At 40.5% G+C, this 14,115-nt stretch overlaps 1 protein-coding gene across 6 annotated transcripts in view; it reads right to left on the reverse strand.

Annotated features, from left to right (window-relative positions):
- Positions 1–14,115, reverse strand: part of dpp6 (dipeptidyl peptidase like 6) — a 557,184-nt gene that overhangs the window by 14,694 nt on the left and 528,375 nt on the right. For all 6 annotated transcript variants that reach the window (XM_062984637.1, XM_062984639.1, XM_062984636.1 and 3 more), the window contains exons 17-19: positions 10,217–10,264; positions 6,534–6,632; positions 4,342–4,411 (exon numbers count right to left, since the gene is read on the reverse strand). In XM_062984637.1, coding sequence (XP_062840707.1) covers positions 4,342–4,411; positions 6,534–6,632; positions 10,217–10,264 — 217 coding nt within the window. The remainder of the gene's footprint in view (positions 1–4,341; positions 4,412–6,533; positions 6,633–10,216; positions 10,265–14,115) is intronic.

Raw genomic sequence — 14,115 nt, forward strand, 5'->3', positions numbered from 1 at the left:
TGGCAGGCATCCTCAGAGGTTGTACAGAACAATCATAGATTGTGGACAGTGTGCATGGTTTCTAAATACTTCCCTGCTATGGAGATCTATTGCTGAAACTACTCATTGTTATATTTGCAAAGAAATTTCGTGAAGAATAACATCTCTGTTTTACAGAAATGCCAGGAACTTAGAGGTTCTCCCAGTTGCCTACTTTAGGAAGCCCACTTTTCTCTTGTGGCTGCATAACAAGCATTGACATTTTATGGTAAGAGTCAGGCTTATCTGTTCTTTTGCACAGATGCTGCAACACAGATACATTTAAAGCAATACTGAGGGATTCTTAACATGCTTCCTTGTCAAGCCAAGCTGTCAGGTTTTAATTTCTTTAGGGCAGCTCTAGCCACAGGCCACACTAAGAAAAATGCAGATGACCTGCTTCAGATTTTGAAAGACAATGGATGGCGTCTCTAGGAAAGCCAGCATGATTGTCAGAAGTAATTTCACTCCATTATTTTCCATTGCTATCTCTCTTCACCCTGAAAAAGTGCCCCAAGGGAGGAAACAAAACCAAATTACAATAAAAGGCATGTAGCTGTCTATCAAAGCGCCTCCTTTAAACATCATCATTATGACATAGTGTATCATAAAAGCTTGTCTGCGTTTTGAGCTTTTGAAGGTTTGAACAACTAGTGGTACTTAATACTAAATTGATAGGTAAATAGAAAAAAAGGCTTGTGTTGCATTTTAAATTAGAGAAGCAAATAAAACGCTTTGCTTTTTAAATGCTCTTTCTTTTATACTGATGCTATCACAGCGTTTAAACAAACTTACTTTTAAAAGATTTTGCTTTAAAATTTAGCAGGAGTCTTTTTCTAAAATATTGTGCAAGTATGACACTCTTTGGTTAAGAGGAAATTACTTTAATTGTTCTTCTAAATATTGCAAGACGCTCTACCACTTATTTTTACCAGGTGCGTTTTAACACCAAGAGCCAAGTACTTGAAGGGAAATGTGCTGTTAATGTTAAGTGTATGCCTCCCAACGTTACCCAGAACCTAGCTAAGATCTAATCAAACTGGCATCTTTTCCTGCAAATACGGAGAGTTTAAAGCTTTTAATCTTCTGGACAATTAGATCAGGAGGGAATGGAGTCACACTAAAAAGGCCCTTCTTCCCATGAATATAATTCACTTAACAACCCTCATATTCTAGACAGCAGATACTTCTAGGAATCATGTGCCCATCAAATGCTGTCTAACTGTAACTTCTGGCATCACTCTGCATTGGCTTTGCTGTCTGGGATTGCTAGGAGCTGCAGATTAACACCATATCGAGAACCATGCAATTCCCACCTGATGTATGACTTTAAAGGTTAAACTAGCACTGTAAACTAATGTATTTTATTTATTTATTTATCATATTCATATCTCGCCTTTCTCAATCTCTGAGGGGACTCAAGGCAGCCTTACAACAGGCAGCAATTTCATGCCATACACACATATATCAAATAAACAATTACAATTAAAACTAATGATTACAACATGAATTATTAAAACATCAATTAAAATCACACCATCCAAAACATAATCCAGGGCCGTTCCATTTGTCAATCACATTGATTCATAGTGACATATTGCACTGCCCCAAATTACTTATCAAAATCTTGGTCCCAAAGTCACATCTTGAGTTTTTTCCTGAAGGTCAGGAGAGAAGAGGCTGATCTGATCTCACTGGGGAGGAAGTTCCATAATCGAGGGGCCACCACTGAGAAGGCCCCGTCTCTTGTCCCCACCAATTGCACCTACGAAGGTGGTGGGACCAAGAGCAGGGCCTCCTAGATGATCTTAATCTCTGAGATGGTTCATAGAGGGAGATACATTCAGACAGGTAAGCTGTACATTTAGGGCTTTATAGGCTAAAGACAGCACTTTGAATTGTGCTTGGTAGCAGATTGGCAGCCAGCAGAGCTGGTGTAACAGGGGGTTGTGTGCTCCCTGTAACTCAGGGGCTCTAAGGGCCAACAAAGACAAAGTGAGACCACTGCCTTAGATGGCAACCAATCTTCTTGAGTTACTTAGGCTTCCCTTTGAATGTAAGAAAAAGCAGTATTCATCACATGGCTTGCTTTCACACTTCTAACCAATGCTTCTAAACATATCTTGTTAGACCAACAATTTCCACCCAATGGGTCAAAACCCAATGTCATGTTTCTGCCATATCATTATAATATTTTCATTGTTTCTTGGAAATTTGCTATGGACCAGCAAACAATGGCTGGCGAACTGGTACCACTTTCAATAGCAGTACTCTAAACAAGTAATTCCTAAGCTGTTTGACAAGATATTTTCCTCCTGAATCCTAAACTGCACCGTATTTGTTCAGATTTACTACAAATGTTTCTTTCTATGATGGAAATGTCTGCCCTGGACTTCACAGATCAGTACTGATCCATGGACTACCATGTTGAACAGCACTGCCTTAAACTAATGACTTCAAATCCTGGACCTCCAAGTGCTTTAGACTCCAGTCTCCAGAGGTTCCAGACAATATGGCCAATCCTCAGAAATTTGGGAGCTGGTGCCTTGGACATTTGAAAGACCAAATATTGGTGACCACAGCTCCAAACCAGTGCTGCTCACAGTAAGGGTCCCTGACTGATGTTCCACAAACCATCGGACAGTTTCCAAGAGTAGAAGAAGCAGTTGTAGCCAATGTGCACAAATATGGTACCAAACCCTAATGTACTGGAAAAAAATAATTTCTGGTTTTCTATGTCAGTGAGAATGAGAAAAATTACTCTAAACCATTCTGTTGTCCTTTAAGGACAATGAGGAACCAATCTTATTTAAACAAGATTCGGCTTCTATTTCAGTTTGCTGCTGCTCCGACCCCAATTTCCTCAGAAAGTGAAATATTTTGACTGGCTGGCAACCAAATGCATATTCCTGTAAGAAGCCACATAAAAGCTGCAAGAAAGGATAGGGAGTTTGGCTAGAATAGTTTGCAAGGAGAAAAGAACAAGGAGATCATAAAGGCATCCAAGCTACACATTCTTAGCCTATTCCTATCCCTTTGGCAGTGAGACAAGAAATTTCCTTCCAGCTTGGCTCTGTGCTGTGAGTGTAACATTTCGTTCCTTCTCCTCGTGTGTGACTTGGCTCATTTGCATTCGTTCAACGCACACACCCCAGCAGCGCATCCTCATTCGGAGCCGGCCTAATCAAGTGTTGTTAGCTTGATGAGTAGCAATCTTCCTCAAGCACTTGTATAATGAAACACATTTCCCCAGAGATCGTCCCGATGTGATGTAACTGCAGGCTTCACGGCAGAGCTTTTGTCCTCCCTTCCAGCAAGCTTCAGGGTGACATTTTGGAATACTCCAGCAATGTCACCACTCTCCCTTCAGCTTGCCAAGAGAAAGGAAAGCCAAAGCAATGCAAAACATCACCACCACGTTCTTTGATGTCCTCTCTTTTTAGCCTTGCTTGCTTTGCAAAGCTTTGAGGTCACATCTAGGAAGAGTTGGAGGGGGTTGGCCAAAATAATCTTCCTTCAGATTGAAATCATTCCTAAATCCTAAAGAGCTGTTGTTAATCAAAGCTGACAATACTGAGGTAGATAGACCTAGGAATTATATGCTGGAATTCAGGGTGGACTTGTATCTGCCAGAAATAGTTCAGAAGAGTTTCACAAGGGGATGTTATGAGTTTATTACCAAAGGAGCCAATGAAGTAAGTGTTGTGCATCAGGACAGTGGCAAGGGATTGCCAATGCTCATCAGTAAAGGCTGATGCTCATGAAGGCAATGGTAGGCAGTGCCAATGTGCATTGCTAGTGTCTGATCTTTCAGGACACCAGCTAGAGAGTGCCAATTTGCATCAATACAGCCAACTATGCATTGGGCATTTTTGCATCTTTGCAATTCACTAGGATAGATGCATAGCTCCTCTGCTACACAGCTAAGTGTACAATGTTACTCAATTTATTTATTTATTTATTTACAGCATTTCTATTCTGCCCTTCCCAGCCCGAAGGGGACTCAGGGCAGATCACATTACACATATAGGCAAACATTCAATGCCTTTTAACATAGAACAAAGACAAACAAACATAGGCTCCGAGGGGCCTCGAACTCATGACCTCCTGGTCAGAGTGATTCATTGCAGTTAATTGCAGCTGGCTTGCTCTCCCACCTGTGCCACAGCCCGGGCCACAATGTAGACCACAAAATAGAATCGCAGTTGTAGTTAGTTTCCAAAGCCCAGACCTTCCCACATGAGACATTTCTCTGAGTGACAAGCAAAGTGCAGTCTCAGTTGGGTGTTTGTATACACCAAGAAAATGGATAAAATTACTCACACAACGAGAAGCAATGGGTAGTGCATGTTTTCAGTGAAGATCGCTGGCTTGGAGACTTGAATCAGCAACTCTAGTTAAAGGCAACAAGAGAAGAGAGCAGTGTGAACTGTGCATGAGCTGGAACTCAATGGGGATGAAATGACGTTTGACAAAATAGGCTGGCAAATTACATGCTAGCAGAATATATACTTCCAAAGACAAGGCTGGCAATGTAATAGCAAGGATGACAAGAGATCCAGCACAAGGGCACTATAAGAGGCACAGTCGTGTATCAAGCATGCAATTAGTGGCTGCTGATATGTATAATTTCTCCCTTTAGGCAGGTGGATGAGTAGCCTAGTGCGGCAAACCAATATTTTGGAGGCCCAGGGGAGAGAGAAATGGGAAGGAAGGCGCAACGTGAAATGAGAATGCCCCATGGTGAGCAGCAGAATGAAAAACCCTTGCCGTGGGGGTTTTAAAACAAAGGGTCCTCACTGTGCATGTCAAACTCTGAGGGTTTGATTGCAACCTGCCTTGACTCACAGAATAAAATATTGGTTAAAAGATGTAATTGGATGGATCAAGTTAAAGGGAACATTTCTGGGAACTGCCAGCAGAAGGAAGGTCTGCCCTAGAACTACATTAACCCAGGCTTTGCTTTTCCCTGAATGTGTCTTGGTGCACTTGCATAAATAAGTTGCGGAAGGAGTCTCTTCATGACTTCATTTGTTTCCAAAATGTTAACCACCTTTCCAATTACCCCCAAAGAATAGCAATTAAATATAGCTTTAGCAGCATTTTCAGGCCTGTTAATAGCAAGAGGAGTCAATGTGTGTAAGTGGCTCGCTTGGCAATCTTTTCACAATACTTTTGCCTAATTAATTATTCCATCAGACAGGCTAATGGATGGCTGATGGGATCATTAGTCCCAGGACACGGCAGACTTTGGGCTCAAAAGTATACAAAACAATGAGGTAGATGAGATTGCAGCAGAAACGGAGCAAGTGAGATATGGTTATGGTGTTACTGCTGGTTTATATTTGTGACCCTTTTAATTAGCCCCATGATCCCATTTTAATTGCCATGGCTCCATCAGTGGAATCCCAGGTTTTGTAATTTGATGAGGCCGTGCAGCAATCTGGCAGAGTGAGGGAAATTTACCCCTTGGAAGAGAAATCCACTCCTGGAAGAGTTATTATCATGGGGAAAAGTAGTCTCCATTGAAGATTTATCACCAATCTTTGTTTCCACAGCAATCCAGATTTTACAGAATCCAATTCTCACAGGGACAGATAGTGAGATGAAACCTTCTGAACATGGTCACAAATAGCAAAACAAACACCTTGGACACAGATATCAAAACAAACATCTTCCCTATGCCATCCAAAGATAAAATATAAATGTTTTGGTTGGAGTTACACTTAAAAAACATACCTGTCTCAACTTACATAAAAATTCAATTTAAGGACAAACCTACAGAACCTATCTTGTTCAAATTTGGGGGCTGCCTGTATATGATTGAATTTCATGCACAGCTTGGAAACGTTATTTTTTCAAAATAACAACTCCCCAAAAAGTAAATCTTCCAAACCCTGATTTCCTGTGCTAGAGTTTAAAAAAACTCTCAAATAACATCTATAGAGGGGCAATCAAGATTTTGCAAGGAACATGCAAGAAGAGAGGTGAGAACTTAGAAATTCCTTCCTTCTATGGCTCTGACAAAAAACTGAATCTTTGAAGCATACTTTGGTCACATTTTAAATTGTTTCTGGGCAATCAAATCAGTGTTAACACATCTATTTCTACAAAACAAAAAACAAAAACAAAAAAACTTTCAAATGCTATACCTTTATATGCAATCCCAAATTTGACCTATTAGTTTAATTCTAAAATGTTCCTGAGCTCAGTGGCCATATCATAACAGCAGCCGCGGTGGCACAATGGGTTAAACCCTCGTGCTGGCTAGACTGCTGACCTGAAGGCTGGGTTGCTGACCTGAAGGTTGTTGGTTCAAATCCGTGAGATGGGGTGAGCTCCCATCTGTCAGCTCCAGCTTGCAGAGACATGAGAGAAGCCTCCCAGCAGGATGGTAACACAACTGGGCATCCCCTGGGCAACGTCTTTGTGGACAGCCCATTCTCTCACACTAGAAGCGATTTGCAAGTTGCTTCTGTCACAACCAAAAATATCATAAATTGTATTTAACTTACTGTAATCATGAATTTTCATATCTACATAGTCCCGGATGGGCATCTGTCTTTCTGCTACTGTCTTCTGCACTTTTTCATTTAATTCTAGATCAAAGAGTTCTGAAAAGAAAAGGTAGAAAAAAAATCAATATTTCAAAAGTTTAATTCATTATACATTGATTAATTGCAACCATGTTTTGTATAATGGAAAACTGGAGTGGTTGGGGGGGGGGGGACCACAAGCACAACATTTGCGCAACACAGAATTAAATACTGGAATATCAGGACTGTAAGAAAGCTAACTGGCTAGGTTTGTATGATCAGAGACTTTCCTCAAAGGGACTATTTCTGGTGCAATGCTATCAGTCTTAAGCACCACCCCAACTGTGCACACATGGAGCTCTTTCAGAAAAACAGCTAACATATGCACCAGCTGTTTGATGCTTATTTTTAAATCATTATTTCATTCCTCACAATACAGTTCTGGATCATGTCATCACTGCTCTCATTTTTTTTAACAAAATCTGTTACTATTTGTGTTTTATGGCCATGATATTGTGGCAAGCTGTGTTTGAAAATGCTTTGGTGGCTGATCATTCCAAGGGCCCAAAGTAATTTCAAAGAGACTATCCAAGGCACTGAATATATTTCGAAGGCTAGGATTCAGAACCTTGGATAGCTCCTTTAAAGCCTTAATTAAACCCTGGTGGGAATTCACTATCCTAATGTCATGAGAAATGCTTATTATTGAAAGATATATTTTTTAAAAAAGGCCATTAACTGTTTCATCTGTCCATTGATACATGAGAAAAAAATTGTGATGTCACCAAATCTATTTTTCTCCATCTGTTCCACAACAGCTGATCACTTCATGACAACATGGCTCTTCATCCATATCATGGGGTTTTCTTGGCAAGCTTTGACTTTGACTTCCTCTAAGAGTGTGGTTTGATGAAAGTCACTTATATAGTTTAATGATGGAGTGGGGATTTAAACCTTAGTCTCCAAAGCCATAGTCAATGGCTCAAACTATTATACCACACTGGCTTCCAAACTGAAATTACACCGGGTTGCTGTGAGTTTTCTAGGCTGTATGGCCATGTTCCAGAAGCATTCTCTCCTGATGTTTTGTCCACATCTATGGCAAGCATCCTCAGAGGTTGTGAGATATATTAGAAACTAGGCACTGAGGTTTATATATCTGTTGAAGGTCCAGCATGGGAGAAAGAATTTTTGCCTATTGGAGGCAAGTGTGAATGTTGTAATTACAGTAATCTCATTTATTAGCATTGAAAAGCCTTGCAACTTCAAGGTCTGACTGACTCCTGCCTGGAATCCTTTGTTGTGAAGTGTTAGCCGGCCCTGAATGTTTCATGCCTAGAATTCCCCTGTTTTCAGAGTGTTGTTCTTTATTTACTGTTCTGATTCTAGAATTTTTTAAATACCAGTAGCCAGATTTTGTTCATTTTCATAATTTCCTCCTTTCTGTTGAAATTGTCCACCTGCTTGTGGATTTCAATGGCTTCTCTGTGTAGTCTGACATGGTGGTTGTTACAGTGGTCCAGCATTTCTGTGTTCTTAAATAATATGCTGTGTCCAGCCTCCGACAACACATGGAATTACACCATCATAATTCTGTAGTGTGAGAATGCCCATAAAGCATTATTACTCTTACTTGACATTCAGAACTTCAAAAAACCAACTGATGCATTCCCAGTGTCTGTAAACATCTCTGAATATAATCTATGATTGGATTGCCATACAAACTAAAGGAATAAATACTTGTGTACTTGCTGGGACTTGCAAGCATGTCCTGGGCCCACATGTTTGTCTCCGATGAATTAAGCAAGGAGAGGCTGCGTTACAAAGCCCTGCCAATTCCAATTAATGAGCTTTCTTTCATAGAGATTTCAGCAGGTGGGTTTAACGGTTCAGTGAGCACTCAGACGGGTTCCTGAAAAGGCTCTCCTCATCTTTATTGAAATCATAACCCTTCTGAAAGCTCCAAAGCATCAGACTATTAAGTTTGGTTAAATGTTAGGATCCTTATTTAATTATGGCTTGCACAATTAGCTTTATCAGCAGAAAGAGGCTGGCCACGCAGGGACTCGGGAAAAGCCATTCTATTTGCTCACATAATTGCATCCAGAGAAAAGCAGGAGACGAGTGGAGGAAACAAGAGGAGACTGACATATCTCCCAGAGAATCCTCAATTTACTTCCCTGCCTTAGGACCGCTGGGAACCCTTGTCTGCGCAGTACAAATAGCCCGCTCTTAATTAAATGTAAGCACACCATAATATTGGGTGAGATTTGCACTTATCTGATCATTGCAGAATTCTCCCTTAATGTGGCCTCACATTATGAAATAAATAGAACTTCGTGAACAAGAGGCGCTCACAATGGTTCCCTTTATCCACCGAGCCAAGAGAGAGTTGCCTAACGTGCGGAAGATTGGGCAAAAGGTAATCAGATGCAAAATGAGGCCATTCAGCAAATCTATGCGTGCCTCATTTACCCTCTTATATCTTTTGTACATAAACACATTTTACTTTCCCAAATCCCCAACTTTCACCGCTGGCCTTGTTCAAATGAACTTAAGTTGGTGGATTCCTTGTCCCTGTATGTGTCTACGTTTCACATCCAGCATCTGTATCAAAACTTTTGGAAGTTGCTCTGGGCTGTGGCGCAGGCTGGAGAGCAAGCCAGCTGCAACCAGCTGCAATGAATCACTCTGACCAGGAGGTCATGAGTTTGAGGCCCGCTCGAAGCCTATGTTTGCTTGTCATTGTTCTATGTTAAAAGGCATTAAATGTTTGCCTATATGTGTAATGTGATCCGCCCTGAGTCCTCTTCGGGGTGAGAAGGGCGGAATATAAATGCTGTAAATAAATAAATAAATAAATAAATAAATAATAAGTTGTCTAAAGTGCCAGAATGTCCAGTATTAGGTTAAATACCTTGTATATCTTCTATGAAACTTAAACAAAACCCAAGAATGAATGAATTAGCCAATTAATGTGAGAAATAACCACCACTGCAGCCCTACTTCAGTTGTGTGCATTGAACTTTTACAAATATTTGGTTTCCACTCCAAAAGGTAGCAGAGGGAGATGTATAAAAACCACGGGTTTACCAAGCTTCCAAATATTTTGGTAGCCAGGTTCAAACACTATTCCTAAATACAGTGAGTGTAATTTGTATACATTTGCAATACAGAAAGGTTGAATCAATAAATTAGAAGGCAATGTGTTGTCAAAGGCTTTCATGGCCAGGATCACAGGGATGTTGTGTGTTTTCCGGGCAGTATGGCCATGTTTCAGAAGTATTCTTTCCTGACGTTTTATCCACATCTATGGCAGGCATCCTCAGAGGTTGTGAGGTATATTGTATATCTCATAACCTCTGAGGATGCCTGCCATAGATGTGGGTGAAACGTCAGGAGCGAATACTTCTGGAACATGGCCATACTGTCTGGAAACCACACAACAACCCAATTAGAAGGCAACTGGTGCATTTTTATAAATCATGGCAGTCAAAGCATGATCGAACTGCTGTAACTGTGCAATCCCTCTTTTGCTAAATTCAGTTATTCAGACAACTGAGAGAAAGAGCTTCAATTTCAGCGGCGAGTCTTTTCCTTCCTAAAATCCCCATCTCTCCAAGAGTGAAATGCAAAATGGCACCCTTGAGATCCCTACTTACTTTGTTTGTCAGATACATTGTAGACAGTCACCATTGGAACTCTTGGACCTAGAAACGAGGAGGAAAAAATAGATTGCATTAAAAAATAACACAGCCAAAATTATATCAAGATGTCTGATTCTGTTAAGGATTTGATTGCTTGGAAGACTGGCATAAATAGGACATCATCCACGGCATATAAGGATATTTAGCTTCTGCTGAAAATAACAATCACAACAAAAGACAATAGCAGTGATAAAAAGCCTCTGCCACCACTGCAACCATTAGGTTAGAGCAGGCATTGGCAAACTTGGGCTCTCCAGGTATTTTGGACTTCAACTCCCACAATTCCTAACAGCCAGTAGGAGTTGAAGTTTACCCATGCTTGGGTTAGATAGACAGTCAAGTTTCCTTGATATGTATTATCAAAGGCTTTCATGGCCGGAATCATTGGTGTATGTGAGTTTTTCGGGCTGTTTGGCCATGTTCCAGCCAACGTTCCTAATATTTCACCTGCATCTGTGGCTGGCATCTTCAGAGGTTCTGTTGGCAGTGAGGCAAGTGGAGTGTGTGTGTATGTGTATACACACACACACATGCATACACTTGTGGGATGTTAAATGTGCACATGGTGCTTTAAAAAAAGAAATTTAATTGATATAGGAATGGAGCAGATCAGATTACTGAATTAGCATTTGCTTTGCTGACCAATATGTCAAGCATACTGCAACGTGTGGGATTTGCAGGAGGGAAATTGATGAAAGAGTTCAAGCCTTGATTTGCATGTACATCTGTATCCAGCCAGAGTGACACAAACGCACCAGCAATCTTGCTTTTATCTGAGCCACTGTGATGCATTACATTTTCCTACTCACAAAGTCAAAACACAGGAAAGAATGTCATTTGATGACGGAAACCTAGAATGTGGGGTGTGAAATCTGCTGTCACCAATATGCTTTCATGGTCTTCTCTTTTTCAGGCCATTGCCTGGAGGCACACCAGTGTAGGAGATGGGAACATTTTGGGAGTTTGCAGTATATGACAATGTTCTCTGTGCACCAAAATACCTAAAGTGACTCCAGATCACTGTGCTGATGTGTTTAACCCACAGAACAGCTTTTTTATATATAATCTGGGCATGATCAGGTAAAAGAAAAGAAAGGGTTTAGATAACTGTTATATTTTCTACAGAAGACATTTCAGAATGTGATTAGCCTTTCTGATTCCCACCTAACACAAAATCTCCTCTTTTACTAAACAGAAGAACTTTTCCTCCTTTGGATTTAGTTGTATTAGAAGATAACTAAACATCTGAGACTGCAGGGAAAAATCTGGATTGTATTTACATATATTGCAAACACTTATCTCCTTCCCCACTCTCCATTCAGGGTACGGTATACGAAAGAATATAAACATAGGCATAAAAAATAACAACACTCCTCCATTAATATTGGATATAGAGCACCAATTCATCTAAGAAACAACAAGAACCAACGGAAGAGATAAACATAGCCAAGAGTGAGGTACGTTTCCCCCTCTTTTATGTAGTTACTTGTTGATAGGCCATACATAAATGCTCTGAAGGCACCAGTTCAAATGTGACCTTGGATGCTAAACAAGGTCAGGCTTGGTTAGGGATCTGGCAAAGAGACTATATTTTAGACGAAAGCAATGGCAAATATGGTGTTTGACTCATGGAGCAAAATTGATTGCACTGCAAAGTGGAAGTGGAGTGATAGGTGCCATGCTGGATCCACGGGGCTGGACTTTTTCCCAGCACTTTTTGTGGCTGGGCGAAGAGTAGCTGAGGATGACAAAAAGGACAGCTATTGGATTAAAACTAAGGTTTGAATCCATTGGCTGGATGGATGTGGTGGTCCAAGCCCAATGGTGTTTTTACTTTGGTTGGGCACCACAGTATAATCCTGGCTCTTGGATTCAATTTGCTCTGAGCTTCAATCCATCCTTGCACCCTATTGTTGGTTTGTCTTGTGATGTATTGCTACATGTCACAACTTTGTGTGCAATGGTTGGAATGTGTAATCAGTGTCCATTGGGTATTGATTAGGAGGTTCCAGTGGGAAATTCATGTGGTCTGCATGGCATCACCTAACTGTGGGGTAGCCATACTACACCCCTTAGTAACTGCAAGACCATGCTGGGTATTTGCACAGATGGATGTCACATGTAATTCCTGGATTCAGGTTGTGCTTGGAAAATTAGCTCGTTGATCAACAGTGGGTTGGTTGATGTCTAGATCCAAAATCATGTGTGCGCCAACCTTATCAATAGCTGTAGCAATCCAAGTTGTGGCTAATTTATATCCAGTAGTCTATTTTTCTTTCTTTCTGGATATAAAGCAATTATAATTTTGTAGGCATATATGTATATACAATATACACCTACTGCAAATATGCTTCTGTTTGGTTTGTTTGAGTGGACCAGAACTCACCATTACAAAAGTGAACTATTTCTGAGTAATTACAAAGTAGCATACACAATCATTAAGTCTCCTTGGCAAGTCTATGGCAGATAATGTTGAATTAGAAATCCATGCTCACTTGCCATATTTGTTGGGATTAATGGGTTTGGAGTCAAACAATATCTGAAAAACCACTCTCCCCAGTCCTTATGGCAAAACTTAAAGCATTTGTTTTCCCCAGCTCTCTGACAATACACTGATGAGCAAGATATTCTATTTTTGTTACACTGGTATTGTGTGTGGTTTTAAATTATTAATACTAGCACAACATATCATATTTTCTCCAATACAATGCCCGCAGTTGGAATAGGGCTTACGGTTTGGAGTATTAAGTGGGGGAAAATTTGCTGTCATCTATACTAATATAAATCTTCCAATATTCCCCACTAAAGTCACGGAAATGGTCTCAGATTTCTGTCTATTTAAGAGACTCTTTCTGTCTTTTGCAGAGAAAATATATTATTAGCGTTTGTTCCATTTTTCACTTCAGACAAATTCCTCATTTATATGGTACGGATGGTGAGGGATGGCATCTAGACTTCTTTTTCCTGATTAATAAGGTGATTCTGATTCTCATTCCCTGTTAACGAGAGACTCTTCATTAACAAGCAGATCTTTGTATTCTGTACTGGGGAAATGGGCAGTAAATGAAGCATAATCTGGAGAATATAGAAAAGGACACCCTGAAATGATTTTTAATTTTTCATATAGATATTTAACTGAGTGCCATCAGATTTGATTTCCTGTATAAATAATACATGCAGTATAAGAGAAAGAGACTGTCTTTCATCTACACCAGTGATTCCCAACCTTTGGGCCTCTAGGTGTTTTGGACTTGAGCTCACACAGTTTCTAACAGCTGTTAAGCTGGCTGAGATTTCTGGGAGTTGAAGTCCAAAACACTGGGAGGCCCAAAGGTTGGGAACCACTGATCTAAACCATCTAGTGCAGTGATTCCCAACCTGTGGTCTGCAAGATCTAAAATATGATCCGTGGCCTCACCTTTACTACTACAGATAATAACACAGCCCAACCAAAAAAACATTTTTTTCTTGGTGTCTTCATTTTTTGACCTGTTCCTGGGGTTTTTTTAGGGCACTGATTCAAAAAATAGCATTGGATAGACCACATCAGCTCTAGATTATTAAATACAGTTTTCTGTGGACAAGCAGATGGCAACTACTAGATGGCATATGTTCTGTATCAGAAACTAGAGCTGATGTGGTCTATCCAATGCAGTTTTATGAATCAGCACCCCAAATAACCAAACCGAATCTGCGCCGGGCTGTGGCGCAGCTGGCTACTAACCAGCTGCAATAAATCACTACTGACCGAGAGGTCATGAGTTCAAAGCCCGGGTCGGGTTAAGCCCCCGACCATTAAATAGCCTGGCTTGCTGTTGACCTATGCAGCCCTGAAAGACATTTGCATCTGTCAA

The sequence above is a fragment of the Anolis carolinensis genome, chromosome 6 (genome assembly GCF_035594765.1).
Source record: "Anolis carolinensis isolate JA03-04 chromosome 6, rAnoCar3.1.pri, whole genome shotgun sequence".
Classification (NCBI taxonomy): domain Eukaryota; kingdom Metazoa; phylum Chordata; class Lepidosauria; order Squamata; family Dactyloidae; genus Anolis; species Anolis carolinensis.